This window comes from Narcine bancroftii, chromosome 5 (assembly GCF_036971445.1).
Source record: "Narcine bancroftii isolate sNarBan1 chromosome 5, sNarBan1.hap1, whole genome shotgun sequence".
Taxonomy (NCBI): domain Eukaryota; kingdom Metazoa; phylum Chordata; class Chondrichthyes; order Torpediniformes; family Narcinidae; genus Narcine; species Narcine bancroftii.
This window is the reverse complement of record NC_091473.1, coordinates 97,878,755-97,896,330: the sequence shown is the minus strand read 5'-3', so window position 1 is coordinate 97,896,330 and position 17,576 is coordinate 97,878,755. Positions and strand designations below refer to the sequence as shown.

General features: G+C 42.4%; 1 protein-coding gene across 1 annotated transcript; it reads right to left on the bottom strand.

The window, feature by feature from the left end:
• Positions 1-1,241: 1,241 nt before the first annotated feature.
• Positions 1,242-10,937, bottom strand: magoh (mago homolog, exon junction complex subunit). Its single transcript, XM_069938464.1, has 5 exons — positions 10,693-10,937; positions 8,238-8,296; positions 7,942-8,052; positions 3,872-3,954; positions 1,242-1,996 (listed from the first exon to the last, which is right to left on the bottom strand). Exons 1-5 carry the CDS (start codon positions 10,808-10,810, stop codon positions 1,897-1,899), a joined length of 471 nt encoding a protein of 156 aa, XP_069794565.1. The 5' UTR covers positions 10,811-10,937; the 3' UTR covers positions 1,242-1,896.
• Positions 10,938-17,576: the final 6,639 nt, after the last annotated feature.

The following is a 17,576-nucleotide window of genomic DNA, read 5'->3' as shown; positions in this document are numbered from 1 at the left end:
ACAGCGCCCCCTGCAGAGGGTTTGAGGGGCAGCGGCCCCCCATCTGGAAAATTTTTCAAAATGTACACAAAATTACCAGTTACAAACCATTAAAAACTAGTCATTTTAAACAATAATTTTTTAAAATTGCAGTGAGCACTGTATATCAGAGACTACCATATGATATCCGACTCCAAGCCCCTTCCAGATCACCAGGCAGTACCTGCTCAACCTATACTCAAAATAAGATTGTGTTGTTCTCCTAACCCCTACTTGCCCATAACTAGTACCAAGCAGTGCCCTTGCCCAACGTGCATCTAATCCCCAAGTAGTAACTACTACCCTTGGCCCAATTCTGAGGCAGAGCCCTTGCCCAATCTGTAACCATTTCTTTGCACTGATGTTCATCTATTACTCAGGGTTTTTCTTCAGCTAACCTTAAAAGCAATGAGTCTTTCACAAACATTTCTTCACACATGGTTTTTGAGATTTGAGTAAAAACAAAGGGAGTACCGCTGGCATAAATGGCATGGCATTGCAACACATCAGAAATGCTTTGCAACTGAGGGAGAGTGCATGGGGATGCGCCACCGCTTCTGTACTGCAGGAAACTTGACAGCCATAGTTGGCAGAGCAACATCCTAGCACTGCATTGGAGGGAGTCAGAGGAGGCCAGGAGGGCACTGATAAAATGCAGAGATGGGATTTTAAAAACAGAGGTGAATTTTCAAAACACACATCTGGATTTTAAAAATGCAGAAAATTCACATACCTGGCGTCACCAATTTGTCCCAAGATACCTAGTGTCCCTTTCACATTGGGCTAATTGGCATGCAGGCATCATCGGATGCTGGAGATGGATACTCCCTAGGTAGGTAGCATCGTCCCGGCATCCGATGATGCCTACATACCATTAAAGAGCTTTCACACTGGACCCTTAACCAGTAGATTGGCCATAAATTATTACAACAGGGCGTCAGTGTGAAATGGGCTTGTGAAAAACATAGGATAATTAAAAGTACTACAGGAAAAAACCCTAGGGCGCAATTATGATCTTGTGAAATATAGAATTCAAGCAATCAGCAAAAGAAATTGTGGTAAGAGGGAAGTTTACAATTGGTGCGCCTTACCGTTTGTTCTCTATTCATATACATCACACAATCTCAAGCAACCGGAAAACTCGCTTATCAATCCCTGTAGGTGCCAGATACCAGGGTTTTTTTAAAAACTGTATTTGGAAAAAACACAATAGTCATAAAAAATAAAATGAGAGGGTTTTTAATCATTCCCATAATTTTGGCAAACATCAATCAATCAATCAATCACTACTGGGATCACAATCTTTCTGCTGACGTGGCCTGTTGTTGCTCTGATGTTGCCATCAAGGTAAAACAGTCCCAGTAATTGGTCACAAACACTTTCAATAAGGAGCTTTCTCAAAATATACAAATAACTATCTAATTGTATGTAGTTAAATGCCCTAAATTTGGCTACTTGCTGACCTCTAACCATGAAAAATATTCAACTCTGTGTTTGGAAGAAGATGTTAAATACCACAAAACAGGTATTTACTTTCTGGATAATGCTCTGGACAAAAAAAGGTTGGCTTACCTGTCAAGGAGGTATCATCATACCTTTCAGGGATTTAATTATAAAATGGCGATACTGTTTACAATAAATCTTTTAATAGTGAACTTCGAGCAGCAAAAAAAAACAAATGAGATCAATTTTATTTTAATATAAAAAGAAATATTTTATAAAGATGGAATTGTTTCATATTTGCATAAAAAAAATTACCAAATCCACGATCCAAGTTAGACAAAGCTGTTGTAACAAAAACGCACCCCAAGCCAACTATTATCCCATTTTCTCCCACCACCCACTTCATTGCATCATCCTTGTGTGAACATCAAACTCTCAGATGGGCTTTATCTTGAAGTGCAACCCAATAAGACTGAAAACTAGACATTTCAAGTCCTGGACCAGGTAGTAGAATACTCTCAGTCCCTCCGGATCCCTAAAAGTAAATACATTTTGTTTCATTTAGAAAAATGCATTGCAAAGAGAAAAACTTAAAAAACAAACCAGCTAGATTTCTACCTAATTAATATTCTGTACAAAGGCAAAGCACACAGTCTCAATGATCAGTTGTTTATACTATCCTCTTCCCGCCCAAAACATCAACTCATTCTGAAATGCTAAACACTTTTCTGAGATCCTATTACAACACATTAACAAGCTTTGGAGAGGAATCAATTAAATAGATCGAAGAAAGGCTTCAAGTGTTAAGCAAGATTTTAATTCTTAATGTTCTCAAATCAGAGGCATGTGATCTGTTTATCTCCTCCCTCAGGGATGGGTCTGGACAATTAACATTAGGCCCTCTTGAATTGCCATGTAAAATGGGGTTAACGAGACAATTTGCACAGTTAGCTACCCAGTTACATGGCGATTTGAAAGGGTCCAACTGGGTCAACCCGTTCAGCACCCAACAGAGTTCCTGACCTACCTCAGATGTGGTCACGGAACCAAATAAAACTTATCTAGGGGAAAGGGGAAATGGCCGACCAGCTGCAAGGTTGTGTGCTAGTGTCACAGGGAAACCCCTGGCTGAGGTCCCGCTGCCGTGGGGTGAGAGAGGTTGCTTCCAGAAGGAAAGAGAGGGGGGGGCCACGGGGGAAAGAGATTGCTTGTAGAGGGGGGGAGACGGAGGCCACAATTGGGATGAGATGGGGGGGGGAGTGAAGTTGCTTCCAGAGAAGTGGGGGGGGGGGGGCCACGATCAGAGGGAGAGGTCACTGCCATGGGGGTGGAGAGATGGTGGAGGTGGGGATTGATAGTGAGGCTGGCAACTGATGGGGTGGGTGACTGACTGATCATGGGGGTGGTGACTGACAGCCAGTGGGGAGGGGGGGTGGGTGAGAGACAGACTGCCAATAGCTCCCGTAAATGCGTGACACGCCACTTACCATGTCATCACAGGGACGTGATCCCCTTAAATCACAGGGTTGGCAATTTAATGGGTCCATCCCCCTGCGATTTTAAAAGTGCTTCCAGCACCTTTGCTCCAGTAATCGTACCTAGGACCCAGGAGGGCAACCCAGGTCCCGCAATTTGCAGGAGCTATTGGTAAGATGCAGAATGTCCTGTTTATAGGAATACCATGGGATTCAGTACAGAGATAGTCCCAAGAACAAAATTTCCCATGGTGCTATAAATTCTGCCCATTCTTCATTTCCACTATTACGTTTCTCATGCTCATGATATTCCCACACTCGCTATAAATTGGCGGTGTGTCTTTCCCACGGATGCTATTATTTGTGCGCGTTCTTTCGATGCCGCTATTATATGCCCACACTTGCTAATATTCCCAAGCTTGCTATGATTTGCTGGCGCATCTTTCGTGGCTCCTATTAATTATGCACGTTCTTTCAATGCCACTATTCCCACGCTCGCCAATATTCCCATGCTCGCTATAAATTGCCGGTATGACTTTCCCACGCTTATTATTAACTGTGCATATTCTTTCAACATGTAAAAATATTCTTGTATAGTGCACACACGCATATAACGCAGGGGGGTGGAAGTATCTGGTTTGTAAAATACACGTATAATGTACATAATATGCATAAAAATATGGTAATTAGTACACTTAATAGTTGTGTGGGAGTTCTGACAAGTCTAACCATGTCTTACATGTGGGATTTTCAATAGTGCTAATGATCAAAAAAAAGGATTTTAAGCAGACTTTGCAGCACAATGGTGGTGAAATCATCTGTCGCAACCCAACTGGTTATGGACACCAACTTGTACAAGACAAACTAATCAATAAAAGCGATGTGTGCAAAATATTTGAAATTGTTGTAGTCATCCTTATCAAAAATCTACTTACTTGGATTGGTTTACATCAATTAAAGAGCCAATCTTAGATGTTGTAAATGAAATATGTTCATCTCCTATTACAATTTCCAGTTCCTGTCATGAAAAAAAAATGAAAAAGGTTAATTTACAAACACAAGGTTGCACAATAGGAGAACTGTAATTCCTAAAGATAGTCCATTTGGTTCATGTTCCACCCTATTATTCACATGCAACTAACATACAAAAGTCCAAGGCGTGATAAGTTTTTGGAATTATAGAATCAAAATCACTAAGTAATCCTTCAGGATCCTCCTGACTGCATCGTGATCACGTTTCAACCTATTCAGTTCCAGTCACATACGATCATATTTAATGCTCCAATCCCTCCAAGCAATCCACTACTTTAATCAAATAACTGCAGTCTTTTTTTCCCCCGTCAATTATTAGAAAATAAATTGTGGAGTTAAACTTAACAAGTTGCATGGTCTGCAACAACAATATTTCGGCTCATAATAGACAATTTAATATAATCTTGTAGCAACTGGGTTGCAGTGCAAAATGAAGAACGAGAAAATAATCAGACATAGTCGAGTTGAAGTTCAATAGGTCATTTACTCAGTCATATGCATTTTTTCAAAATCCCGCACGTTCCAAATGACGTCACTCGGAACCTCTGGAGCCGGTTTGATTAAGCTTCCGGTGAGCTGCTACAATCTCAGCATTTGATTTCACCTACTGCTTGGTTCTACTGTGTGAGGTTCCTTTTTAAACGAGAACCCCATCTCTTGAACATCCATGAACATTATTTTCTTTCCAGCCATCAGTGATTTGAACTAATATTGCATCTTTAGGGGCAGCACAGTTGACATAGCAGTTAGACCAATGCCTTTATAGTGCCAGCAATCAGGAATGGAGTTTGAATCCTGCGTTGTCTGTAAGGCATTTGTACGTTCTCCCCGTGTCTCCATGGGTTTTCCCTGTGGCTCCGGTTTCCTCCCACCCTTCAAAATGTACCAGGGCTGTAGTTTAATTGAGTGTAAATTGGATGGCACGGACTTGTGGGCCGAAATGGCCTGTAACCATGCTGTATGTCTAAATAAATTAAATTAACTTTAAAAGTATCAAAAAATTGGGGAAACAGGTCGCAAAACCTGTTTATTGGAGAGATGAAGAGAAATGCAGAAAAATTTTTCGAGGGAAAACTATCCAGATGAGTGACAACCATGCTGTATGACAAGGCAAGTATGATGTAACAAACTGAATGTCATTGGTTCCAGGACCTTTGAAGTGAAGGGCAATGGACAATGAATTACAGATGACTGAAAAGATGGTGAACAAAGATTTCAATGGAAGAATTTCAATTTGATGTTTTGGGGGCAAGAAAGCTCATGTAGGTCACCAAAAGAAAGTGTAAAGGGTGAGATGGATTTGAGAAGTGAAGCGATAGGATGGATGGATTGAAATTTTCAAGTAGCTTAGGTTTGATGAGAATTTGCACAGTTAAACCTTGAGGTGCATGCAAATGAAATTCAGTGGGATAGATCCTGACTAAGTAGACCAAAACCTAGGACGGAAGTGAATAAAAATGCCATTTTCTCTTGCATTTGAGGAACGGCAAAGCCAAATGTAATGTTCATACTCTCAGCACTGATGCTGGTAATGAATGAGTGTACCTTCATAATACTTTTTTCTGTGCATATACTTCAGTTGCAAATTAAGCAAAACCATTCAGAAAGTCATTTATCATATTGCTTTTGAATACAATTTGCTCTTCAATGTTTAGGTTGACATCAGCAATAAAAATTGATATCATTAAAATATGCTTGATGCCATATTTACAATGTTCCCAACCATAAACTTCCCCTTCAATATGGATGGAAAATCTCATGATTTGGAGCGGGAACAACAACCTGAGTCTCAATGTGGACAAGACAAAGGAGATGATTGTGGACTTCAGGAGGACTATGGACAACTACCCTCCACATCAATAACCCTGTGGAAAAAGTCAAGAGCACTAAGTCTAGATAAGTAGGGACCTATTCTGGACACACATCTCTTTCCTTACTTTTCAGAAAGGAAGGCACATGGATCAGAGGTCAATCCACAGGACCATAAGAGCAGAAGAGAGGGCCACTGGGAACCCCGCACCCATCAACGTAGGGCTCACAAAATCGTTAAGGACCTCTAACACCCCACACACAGCATCTTCTAGCTACTCTTGTCGTGAAAGAGATACAGAAGTGTCAGAGACAGAATCACCAGGCTGAGAAACAGTTTCTTCCCACAGGCAGAGAGATTATTGAATGACTCATGAATTGCTCTATTTACTCTGAGACTCTATTTATTTAACAATATTTATTTATTTTTATATATGTACTGCATAGAAATCACTTGTAAGTATGTGTATTATGTCAAAGTGTTGGCATGTTTTTACACTGAGGACCGAAGAATGCTGTGTTGTCCACTTGTATCAATACAAGTGTATGATAATAATAAAGTTGAAATTAGATGTCAATTGCATAAATTTTAAGAATCTGCATGAAAAGACTAACTGTGCAGTTTAGTCCAAAAGAATGATGATTGATGGAGTGCCAAATATCATAGCTTCAGTTTTCCATTTGGTGATTTGGAAATTCTTAAGAATCTTTTTGCCAAAGGCAACATCAACAAAGAACAGAAATTCAGAAAAAGTGAACGTCAGATGAAGCTGGATGCAACTGATGCATATGTAAAGGCAAGGGTCACAACAACGGACATTATGTCACCGGAAACCAAAATGAATAGGTGAAATAGAAAGGAGCCAAACACAGATTCTTGAAGGTTGGGCCACTGTTTTGGATCTTATATACAGTTTATTATAGTACTCTCAGAAGGAAAACTTCTATTTGTGTAGGACCATTCATTATATCCCACAGTGCTATGGATTATTATGTATTTAACCTTTGTGTTCACTTGTTAGTAAAAGAAAATCCTTTGCACTAATATTATCAACCATTATTCAAACTGAGATAACATACTACAGGTACACGATCCTTTATCTGGACATCTAAAATCTGGAAAGCTCCAAAATCTGGTAAGTGGGGAGAGAGGCGGAAGCGCGAGTCGGGTAGGCGAGAGACTGGCGGCGCAAGTCAGGCGGGTGAGGGGGGGGAGACAGGCAGTGCGAGTTGGGCGGGTGTGAGACCGGCAGCGCGAGTCAGGCGGGCGGGGGAGACCAGCAGCACGAGTTGGACAGGTGTGAGACCGGCAGCGCAAGTCGGGCGGGCAAGGGGGGGGTGGTGTGGGGGAGAGACAGCAGGGCAACTGGAAGGGGGTGGGGGTGGATAAGGCAGCACAATTCAGGTGGGCTTAAATATGGCTTTTTGAAATCTGGAAAAATCTGAAATTTGGAACACACTGTCCCCCAAGGGTTCCGGATAAAGGATCGTGTACCTGTACTACAAAAAAAAAGCTCTAAACTGTGTTAAGACATGTCATGCAAAAGAAAGAAGCTCCACATTCTGGAAATAAACCACAAAAAAAATGTTGGAAATACTTAGCACAGCAGCAGCATCTTTTAAACTGACTGACCTGGAATATTAATTGTTTACATTGAGCAGATGCCGTTTAGCATGCTGAATATTTTTAAGTGTTTTTATTTAATATTCTGGCTATTCATCTCATAAGATAATGATGGTTCCTTTCAGTCAGTTTGTGGGGTTTGATATGAGGATACCCCACTCCTGAAAAAGGAACAGCGTGTGCATGAATAGATTTTGGTCAGTAGGTTGCACAGGTCTGTATTTATTTAATATAGGGTGTTAATAAATTGATCAGTGGTGCAATCATAACAACACAATTATCAATTAATAATTAAGAACATTGGACAAACATTGAAAATGGTCATGTGCCTTTCTATTTGAATTCTATTCCAAAGTGGGTTAATGTTTTTATGGGAAGAATTTACATTAAAATAAACACAAGAGTGCAAGCTAATTACTAAATTTGACTAAGAATTCTTCAGCAATGTAAACTGGAATCTATCATCATACTTTATGTTGAGGGTGCTAACAGTTGCCAAGAAATAGTCTTTTTCTAAGGAGAAAACAGAAAGCTACTGACCTGTCGCCCTACTCGGTCAGGTGGAGGCCACAAAGCGTCATCCTCTTTTGTGATTTCACTATCTTCAATAATTCGCTTTAATTCTTCCATCACACTTTTATGGACATATGCCTAATATAGTAAAACATGCCACAAAAGCTATGTCACAGGAAAATACAAAACTCAAACTGCAAATCATGCTTTCAATTTACAGAAAAAATACAATTTTACTATCTACATGTATTCTCAGTAGGATGTTAACTGTCACAAATTATGGATCTTTTTCCAACTCAAAAGATAGTTTTAAATATACTTACCTCTTTCCTGATCATAACATCATTTTTGTAATTGCTGTTGTTTGCATATCGGAGTTTACCTGTTTTAAAAAAAATACATTATTGTTTCTTTTCTTAAGGTTATTAAAAATAAAATTTCGGATGCCAATTCACATTTTAAAATCACTTCCCTTTCTCCAATTACCAATAGAAACCCTCTACATTGAAGTCTGCAGCACATTCCTAAGCTACCAAAATATAAAAATTAAATATTAAAAAAAGACAATGTCATGCCAGTACTTCAAAAAGGATAACCCATCCAATTGCCACCCAACACTCCAAATGTAAGACCCCCCCAAAAAAACTGAGATTTACCACACATCATTAACCACTTTTTTGTTCTACTTACAATAACTACTAATTGGATACACTATCAAAAATGTGTTTAGATAGGAAGGACATTGCAGCATCTTTTGGTTTATTTCCCTTGTGAACTTTGCAGAATGTTTCAAGTTTTCTGTTTCCTGATATAAAAGCACTTTGAAAAGTTGCACGTTTAAAATGTTCTCTGTACTTAGCATTTTTCACAGTAGGGAGCACACTAATGAAATATCAAATCATTGGAAACAAAAGGCAAAGCAAAATCAAGTCCAGCAAAAAGTACAAAGGAGAAATGAGAAATTATGCCAGAGAATTAAAAACTGGCAGAAAAAAAATTCTGTTTTTATAGATGGAAGGGCTTCACTCCATTGAGAACATCTAAAAAAGGAGCCTCTACAGGCCATGACCTCTTCACTCTGCTACCATCAGGGAAAAGGTACAGGAGCCTAAAGACGAGCATTCAACGGCACAAGGACAGCTTCTTCCCCCCCCGCCATCAGAATCCTGAATAATCAATGAACCATAGACACTGCCTTAATTTTCGTGCACTGTTATTTTTACCTGTTTTTTATAGTAACGTCTTAAGATGGTTATAATATGAATGTTTGCACGATGATGTCATGACTTGTTCATGGCAATAAATTCTGATAAACTCCCAAGACCCAAAACCTAGTTTTGAAAGAGCAAACTACAGAAATCGTAGACTGCATGTTTCTCCACAAGTCAATGAAAGGCAAAACGCAGGTTTAGTCAGTAATTTGGATGATAAATGATATGTTATCCTTTATTAACACTTGAAGGCAGAAGGAATGAAATCATATTGCAATCACATAGGGCTTTGTTAAGCCTACAGTATTGCATATGCTTCAAGATACTGGTGTGGCCACATCTGGAGTACTGCATATAGTTCTGGACTCTGTATTTGAGGAAGGATGGTGCAGAGGATCATCACCAGGTTGATTCCAGAGATGAGGGGATTAGCCTATGAGGAGGAATTCAGTCATCTGGGACGATACTTGCTGGAATTTAGAAGAACGAGAGGGGATTTTATAGAAATATATAAAATTATGAAAGGCATAGATAAGATTGATGGTGGGGAGACCAGAACTAGGGGATATAGGTTCAAGATTCAACTTCAAAAATGGCAGTGCTGCTCAGACGCGCAGGGAGCGAGGAGCAGTGATACAGTGCTGCTGTAGGGTCCCACCGTGCAGTCAACTGCTGTCAGCTTTGAATGGCCCATCAAAGGAACCGATAATAGTTTTGCATAAAATCCCACGACCGCTGGGACTGCACCCAAGATGGCGGCACCAATGATTGGCAGCAGCCATGAGGGGTTGTAGACTCTAAGGGTGCGGAAGACTGGGGCAGGGCACCAGAAAATAGGGAGACCATCCCCCCACCTGAGGAGAAGCAAAGGGACAGTGACCAAGGCAGTGGTTCCACAGCTGAAAGACCAACGCCTGCTGGCAATTCCAAGTGAGAAACCCATGGAGGCTGACAGCTACTGGAGACTGCTGTCGGGAGACTTGCCCTGGGCTGTGGACTGGCTCGAAACTGGCTGAAGGGGTACCAGGTATCTGAACCGGGATGCGAGGGGGTGCTGAAGGGTCTCCTGATCACGTCAGAGGTTTGGATCCAGAGCTGGGGTTGCCAGTGGTTTGGCTGCAGAAGCACTGGAGGCGAATCTACAGACACTTGTTCTGCCTTACAGTAGGCAAAAGCAATTTCTTGTAGCATGACACAGTTTTATTACAATGACAGTAAAAGTGAATCTTGAATCTTCTCCTCGAGGGTGCTGAATCTGTGGAAGTAAATATATTCAAGACAAGGTTGGATCCAAGGTAGGACAAGATAGGAGGACAAGACAGGTAGGTGTAGATGATTTAACTGAGGACCACATGGGTCCAGCTGTACATTTGCCCAGTGCAAATGGTTCGGGACCGAGGACCCGTTCCTCCCCCTATCCGAGGACCTGATGCCGCCCAGCGGGACGATTCGATCGACCGCAGGACCACGCAGCTCCCGCTTCTCCCGGCGGCGGCCATCGCGGGGATGCGGGTCAGGCCTGTCTGGGCCCGGCCGTCCCACCACGCCAGCTCGAGGTTCTCCTTACCGTCCGGCCTGAACTCAAACTCCAGGAACTCATGGCCAAACTTGCCCTTGTGCCCCACGTAATACCGAAGGTAGAAATCGCTCGACATGCCTCCCTCGCCAAGGCCGCTGCGCCTCATCGGACGCCGATATTCGTCTCTTTCACGTACATCGCGTCAGATTCGCGTCCGTGACGTCATACGCACGAGACCTGTCAATCACCCAGGATCCCACCCCTCGGGTGAGAGTGGAACTGCATATGCGAGTTGCTTGCTTCCCCTCTGCCAATGAACGACTTTTACTTAAATCAAGGTATCACTCATTCAAAGCAATCAAATTGCACACGGGCAATGACTAGCCAACAAGTCTGTTGGTGGGATGATGAATGATGGTCACAATGTTGGAGACCTGACAGGGTGGGCACGTTTAATGCATCATTTTAAAAAAAAGGCATCTCCCTTATTATAAGGGGTGCTAGGAAATACTAATGGCGACTCTTTGTCTGCCTTATGACAGGCAAAAAAAATTCATCTCTGTATTATTACATGACAATTAAGGAATCTTGAAATACTTCAGGCTTTTCTTTTATACTCATACACTGAGCTCCACCATCTCAGAGGCTCTAATGCTTGTGATACATTCTTATGGGTCACCTGTTTAATTGTCCATCGCCATTCATCATTAAATATGAGAGGATTTGGTAGTCAGTGAGGACACTGGAGGCCAGAACTGCTAGATAACCAATCACTTGACTTTAAAGGCTGTGCAGAGGACGTTCACTAAGTTGATTCCAGAGATGATGGGATTAGCCAATGAGGAAAGATTGAGTCATCTGGGACTGCATTCACTGGAATTTAGAAGAATGAGAGGGGGTCTTACAGAAACATAAAGTTATGAAAGGCATAGCGAAGATAGAGGCAGGTAAGTTGTTTATATTGATGGGAACTGTCACATTTGTGGCCCGAAATGTGAAGTTAATAAAACATCGAACACAAGTTTTATCAGGTAAACTTCTCAGTGTCTTTATTTTCCAGTTTCCTTTGTTCTCCTGCTTGTGCTCTTATCTCTCTCATACCACGTGACTTCCGGTACATCTCATACATATTCATTATCATGACATCCCTCCTTTAATCAGAAATAAACTTTACCTTCACTTACCAATATCCCTCGGAAGCCTACAAACATCGTAATTAATGGTAATAATATAACTCAACTACATAAAGTTTGCTTCCTACAGCACTCATACATGCACTTTATGATATAAGATTAAATACTGTCCCAAAGTTCTTATCAAAACTATGGCACAAAGTCTTCGTATCGTTTGGGCACTTTCTGGTTTCGTTTCGGCCTGCCTGCGATATTGTCGTTGCTTCTCGGTTGTTCACTCTCAGCGTCGGAAATACTGCTCGCCATGGCTTCGGGTGTTTCGGCCGCTCTAGTCACTTCATCAGGAGTGCTGGTAACTGCCTCTGGAACATCATCAGGTCTCTCAGTTTCAGCATCTCGTATTGGCCTTTCAACCACTTCGCTCGATGTATCTCTGGACTGGTACCTTTTCACACCTGATACATTTCTCTTATACAGGACTCCAGTCGGAGACTTGACTATCACCATACTGCCACTTCTGGATACGACAGTATAGGGTTGATGGTAATAAGGTGTGTCTAGCTTACCACCAGTTTCATGCCTCACTAGAACATTATCTCCTGGCATGATGTCTGAGTACTTGGCTCCACATTTCGAATCTGTGTACAGCTTTGCTGCACCTTTCTTTTCAGCATCGTGGTCCCTCATCTCCTGGTCGTCTCGGATTTCCTTTATTTCTGGCATTTTTGTGCGGATTTTTCTCCCAAAAAATGCTTCTGCAGGACTTTTCCAGTGGTTGCATGAGGCGTTGCTCGATAGACAGCCACATAAGATAGCAATGCTTCTCGCCAATTTTGTCCTTCAGCGTGTGCAATCCTCAATCGTTTTTCAATGGACTGATCTTGTCTCTCTACTTCTCCGTTGGCTTGCGGCCATTTCGGAGTTACTTCAAGATGGTGGATACCTGTGGTCCTCATGTATTCGGAAAATGTCTCTGAAATAAATTGTGGACCATTGTCAGAGTATAATGTAACAGGTAATCCATATCTTGCGAATATCTCTGCTAATGCTTGAATTGTTTTTTCAGTGGTTGTGCACTTTAACACCACGTACTCATAGTATCTGCTGTAGTAATCTATCACTACCATAATTGATTCACCCGTCGGTAAAGGTCCAAGAAAATCAACAGCTACGTCGATCCATGGACCTGTCGGGAGTTGCGTACTCCGGATCAGTTCTGGCGGATTACTCCTACTTGTGATTTGACATCCGTGACAAGTTTTAACAAATTTCCCTGCGTCTTTATCACAACCTGGCCACCATATCTTGGTCCTGAGGTTTTGCTTGGTACCAACAATGCCTAGGTGTCCTTCATGCGCTAAGGATACGATCTTCGGTCTCAATCTTTGCGGTATCACCAATCTGCAACCTCTTAATACACACTGTTGATTCAACAAAGTTCGTCTCTAATGGGAATGTAAGCCTTCTGAGTACACTTGTCCCATTGTCCACTCTGTATGCATTCTCTTACTTCCATGAGTTCTGGATCACGTTCGGATTCTCTCTCGACCTCCTTCGTAGTCACAGCTTTCGGTGTCGCCTGAATAGCTACGAAGCGTACAAAGCTCTCTGTTTCTGTTCCCAATTCTGACTTGGAATGTGGACCACCATCCTTCACCAATCTGGACAGCGGATCTGCAATGTTTGTTTTCCCTGCAATATGGATTACTTTATATTTGTAGGGTTGTAGTCTGAGTACCAATCTCTCTATTCTGGCACATGGTTTGGATCTAGGTGCATAGATCACCTCTAATGGCTTATGATCTGTGATGAGTTCAAATTCAATGCCGTATAAATATGCATGGAACCTCTCATAGGCCCATACAAGTCCGAGTGCTTCTTTCTCTGTCTGAGAGTATCTTCTTTCCACATCTGATAACGATCTGCTGGCATAGGCAATGATTCTTGGTCCTCCATCATGCATCTGGACCAACACGGCTCCTAAACCAACCGGGCTGGCATTCGCTATGACTTTGGTTGATGCCGCCGGATCGTAATATCCAAGAGTTTTTGCATCTGTCAGGCTTTGCTTCAGCACTGTGAACGCTTTCTTCTGCTCAGATCCAAAATGAAAAGGTACACCTTTCCTGGTTAGTTTCCTTAGTGGTTCTGCCACTGTAGCGAAATTAGGAATGAACTTTGCACCAAAATTGACCAATCCTAGGAAACTCCTCACCTCTGTTGCGTTCTGAGGTGCACGTGCCTCTTCAATAGCTTTCACCTTTGCCTCTGCAGGGTTTAGTCCTTCCCGTGTAAGTCTGTGTCCCATGAAGTCCATTTCTGACACACCGAACTGGCACTTGTTTCCATTCACGGTAAGGCCTGCCTCCTGTAGTCTAGAGAGTACACGTCTCAACCGTTTGTCATGCTCTTCCTTTGTTGGTGCATGGACTATGATGTCGTCAGAAATGTTGGCAACTCCAGGAATGCCTTGAATCACTCGATGGATTTCATACTGGTAGATCTCCGAAGCTGCATTAATTCCAAATGATAGTCTCTTGTAACGATACAATCCACAGTGAGTCACAAATGTTGTTACATCTCGGCAACCTGGATCCAGCTCTAATTGATGATAGCCCCATTTCAGATCAATTTTTGAGAATACCTTGCTGGTAGTTAGTTCTTGAAGTATTTCCTCCACTGTTGGTATAGGGTGTCGTTCTCTAATTATTGCTTCATTGGCCATTCTCATGTCAACACATAGTCTTACGTCACCCTTTGGTTTGGGCACAATCACTACGGGACTGACCCATTGTGTCGAATGTTCCACCGGTTCAATAATGTCTTGTTCGATCAATTCTTTAATTTTGGCTTCGACTTTCCCACGAAGTCCAAACGGAGTTCGGCGCATTGGTTGTGCCTTGGGTTTGACCGTTTCATCTACCGCTAGCTTCAATTGTCGACCTTTCAGTTTTCCTACTCCTTGGAAGACTGCGGGGTATTCTTGCTTCATATCCTCGTATGACTGAATTGAATTGACACAAGCTCCAATATGAAGTATTGCCAGATCTTGCGCAGTGCTTCTACTCAGCAATGGTTCTCCCCTCTCTTCTATGACCATAAACTCTGCTTCGGTGTACTTATCTCCAGCTTCAACAGTTGCAGTAAAACATCCAATGGTCTGCAATGGCTTGGTTGCTGTGTATGGATACAGTTTCTTGGAACACTTCTTTGAGGTACAGATTAACTTTTTCCTTTTCAACTTCTCCCATAAATGTTGATCAATCACATTACTGTCACTGCCTGAGTCTTCAATGACCTGCACTGTCACTCCACCAATGATCACTGGGACCTTCTCATGACGTACATCATTCAATGTAAATTGGTAACAATTCTGTTCCTCCTGGGTATCATCATCGTCACCGTCTATCTGGCGAATGGTATCTTTCTTTCCAGGATACTTTCCTTTCCCCCAGACTTTGCCTTTGGAAGTTGTACTCTTCCTCTTCTGGTCTGCATTGGACTTGCTTTTGCACTTTGCAAAGTAGTCCTTACCTCCACACTTTCTGCAAACTTTGCCTTTGGCCGGGCAATATGGGTCTTTTCCAAAGTGACCTCGGTTTTCACATCGATAACACTCCACGTCCTGTGTCGACGCATATCTTGGCTGGTTATGGCAATGTGAGAGCCTCTTAATTTGCTGGCTTGAGTTGTCTTTCAGGGTCATGGTATGAAATTGCCCTTCAACAGCCTCTAATGCAGCAGCAATGGCTAAAGCATCGCTGAGTTCCAACTCACTCCCTCTTTCCAGTAGACGTCTTCTGAGTTTATCTGATCTGCAGTGCTGTACGACTTGATCCAATAATTGGTTGTCCAAATCACTGGCATGTAATTGTATCCAACAGCTAGCTGGCGTAGTCTCGTCACGTACTGAGCAATTGTCTGGCCATCTTCTTGTCTCATTCTCCGAAACAAATGGCGTTGAAATGTAGCATTCGGTGTCACTACATAGTGTGCATTTAATGCATCTACCGCTTTCCGGTACTCATCCTTTCTTCCAGTATTCAAAAGTGTCTTAAATGTTTCCCGAACTGCGGGACCAGCAGTGAAAAGAAGTAACGCCCTTCTCTGCACTTTTTGTTCAACCGTACTGGTATCTAGAAATAGGCCACGACTGTCGGCGTAGGATTCAAATTCTTCCAACCATGCCTTCCATTTCACACTTACAGTGCTTGCATCACCCGTTGGGTCAAAATGAGCAATTCCACTATGTGTTAGAAAGTCACTGTCTGCCCCAGCCATGAGGAAATATTCAAGCCCCAAAAGTACTGAGTCAAAGAGAAAATTCTTATCACCTTGAAGTTCTCTGTAATCCTCTGTAATCTTCTTTAGTCTTTAATTTTCTTCAAGCTTCTTTCATCCTCGTTGCCAATGTCACATTTGTGGCCCGAAATGTGAAGTTAATAAAACATCGAACACAAGTTTTATCAGGTAAACTTCTCAGTGTCTTTATTTTCCAGTTTCCTTTGTTCTCCTGCTTGTGCTCTTATCTCTCTCTCATACCACGTGACTTCCGGTACATCTCATACATATTCATTATCATGACAGGAACGTATCTTCCAAATTTAGTGGGGGTAGATTGAGGACTGAGACGAGGAGGATTGCTTTCCCCAGAGTGTGGAATTCTCTGCCTATTGAACCAGTGAAGACCACCTCAATAAATATATTTAAGACAAGGTTGGATAGATTTTTATATAGTAGGGACATTAAGCGACATAGGTGGAGATGAGCTTGTGATCAGATCAGCCATGATCTCATTGAATGGCGGAGTTGGCTTGACAGGCTGGATGGCCTACTCCTGCTCCTATTTCTTATGTTCTTATTAACATGTCTCTTGATGCAAGCGCAGTCTGGAAAACAGCGATACAGGCCATTTTCTAAGAAAGAAATCCACCCCATAACATAGAAGTATCCTGCAGTCTGAATTCATCTTGGCCTCCCCCCATTTTCAGATCAGCAATGTTGACCTATGAGTGCAGGGCTATGAAATGATGGACAAAATTTCATCCTCAGCCATCAGATGTAACAGGGACTTCAACAGCTATCATTGAGGTTTAGAACACTTATTGTCATCTGTGGATCTTGGGATTTCTTCCCTTCAATTCTGTGTACAATCACATCATTTTCCAATATTAAACAGTTAAAATGGTGGCCCTGCTGCAACAGCAGCACTGTCTCTGGGAGAGTGGAGACACATTACTGTTCTGAAGGGTACAACCTCCTGGTCCTTATGCCGGTGCCTCCATACAGGTGTTAAATGGCCTGTTAAAGGAGACAATGGCATTTTTAAACTAACATCCTGTAACAGCAGGTCTGTTCCCAAGATGGCAATGACTGGGCTCAGCATTAGCCATGAGGGGAGCATGTGACCAAAAAAGGGGAGAAGACTCTCCATTGAGAAGGAGGAGCAGAGGAGACAATGCTACATGATACTGCCCTATACAGGCAATGGGCGACTTGTGGTTGGGAGACCTGCATGGGCTGCGGGCTGCTTGAGAGCGGCTCATGGAAACCAGGTATTGAAGCTGAGATTTGAGAGGGAGAAGAGGGCAAGAAGAGCTTTTGAAGGGCCTCAGGTGCTGCAGGATTGTGTTGTAGGTTTGGATCTGGGGCTCAGGTTGCTGATGGATTGAACAGGAGTCTGTGCAGCTGCAGAGGCTGTGGGAGCGCGGGAGGTGAATCAACAGACCCTCAGTGACTCTGAGTGGACTCCCTTTTGCTTCCCTTTCCCTTATTATAAGGGGTGCTAGGAAATACTAA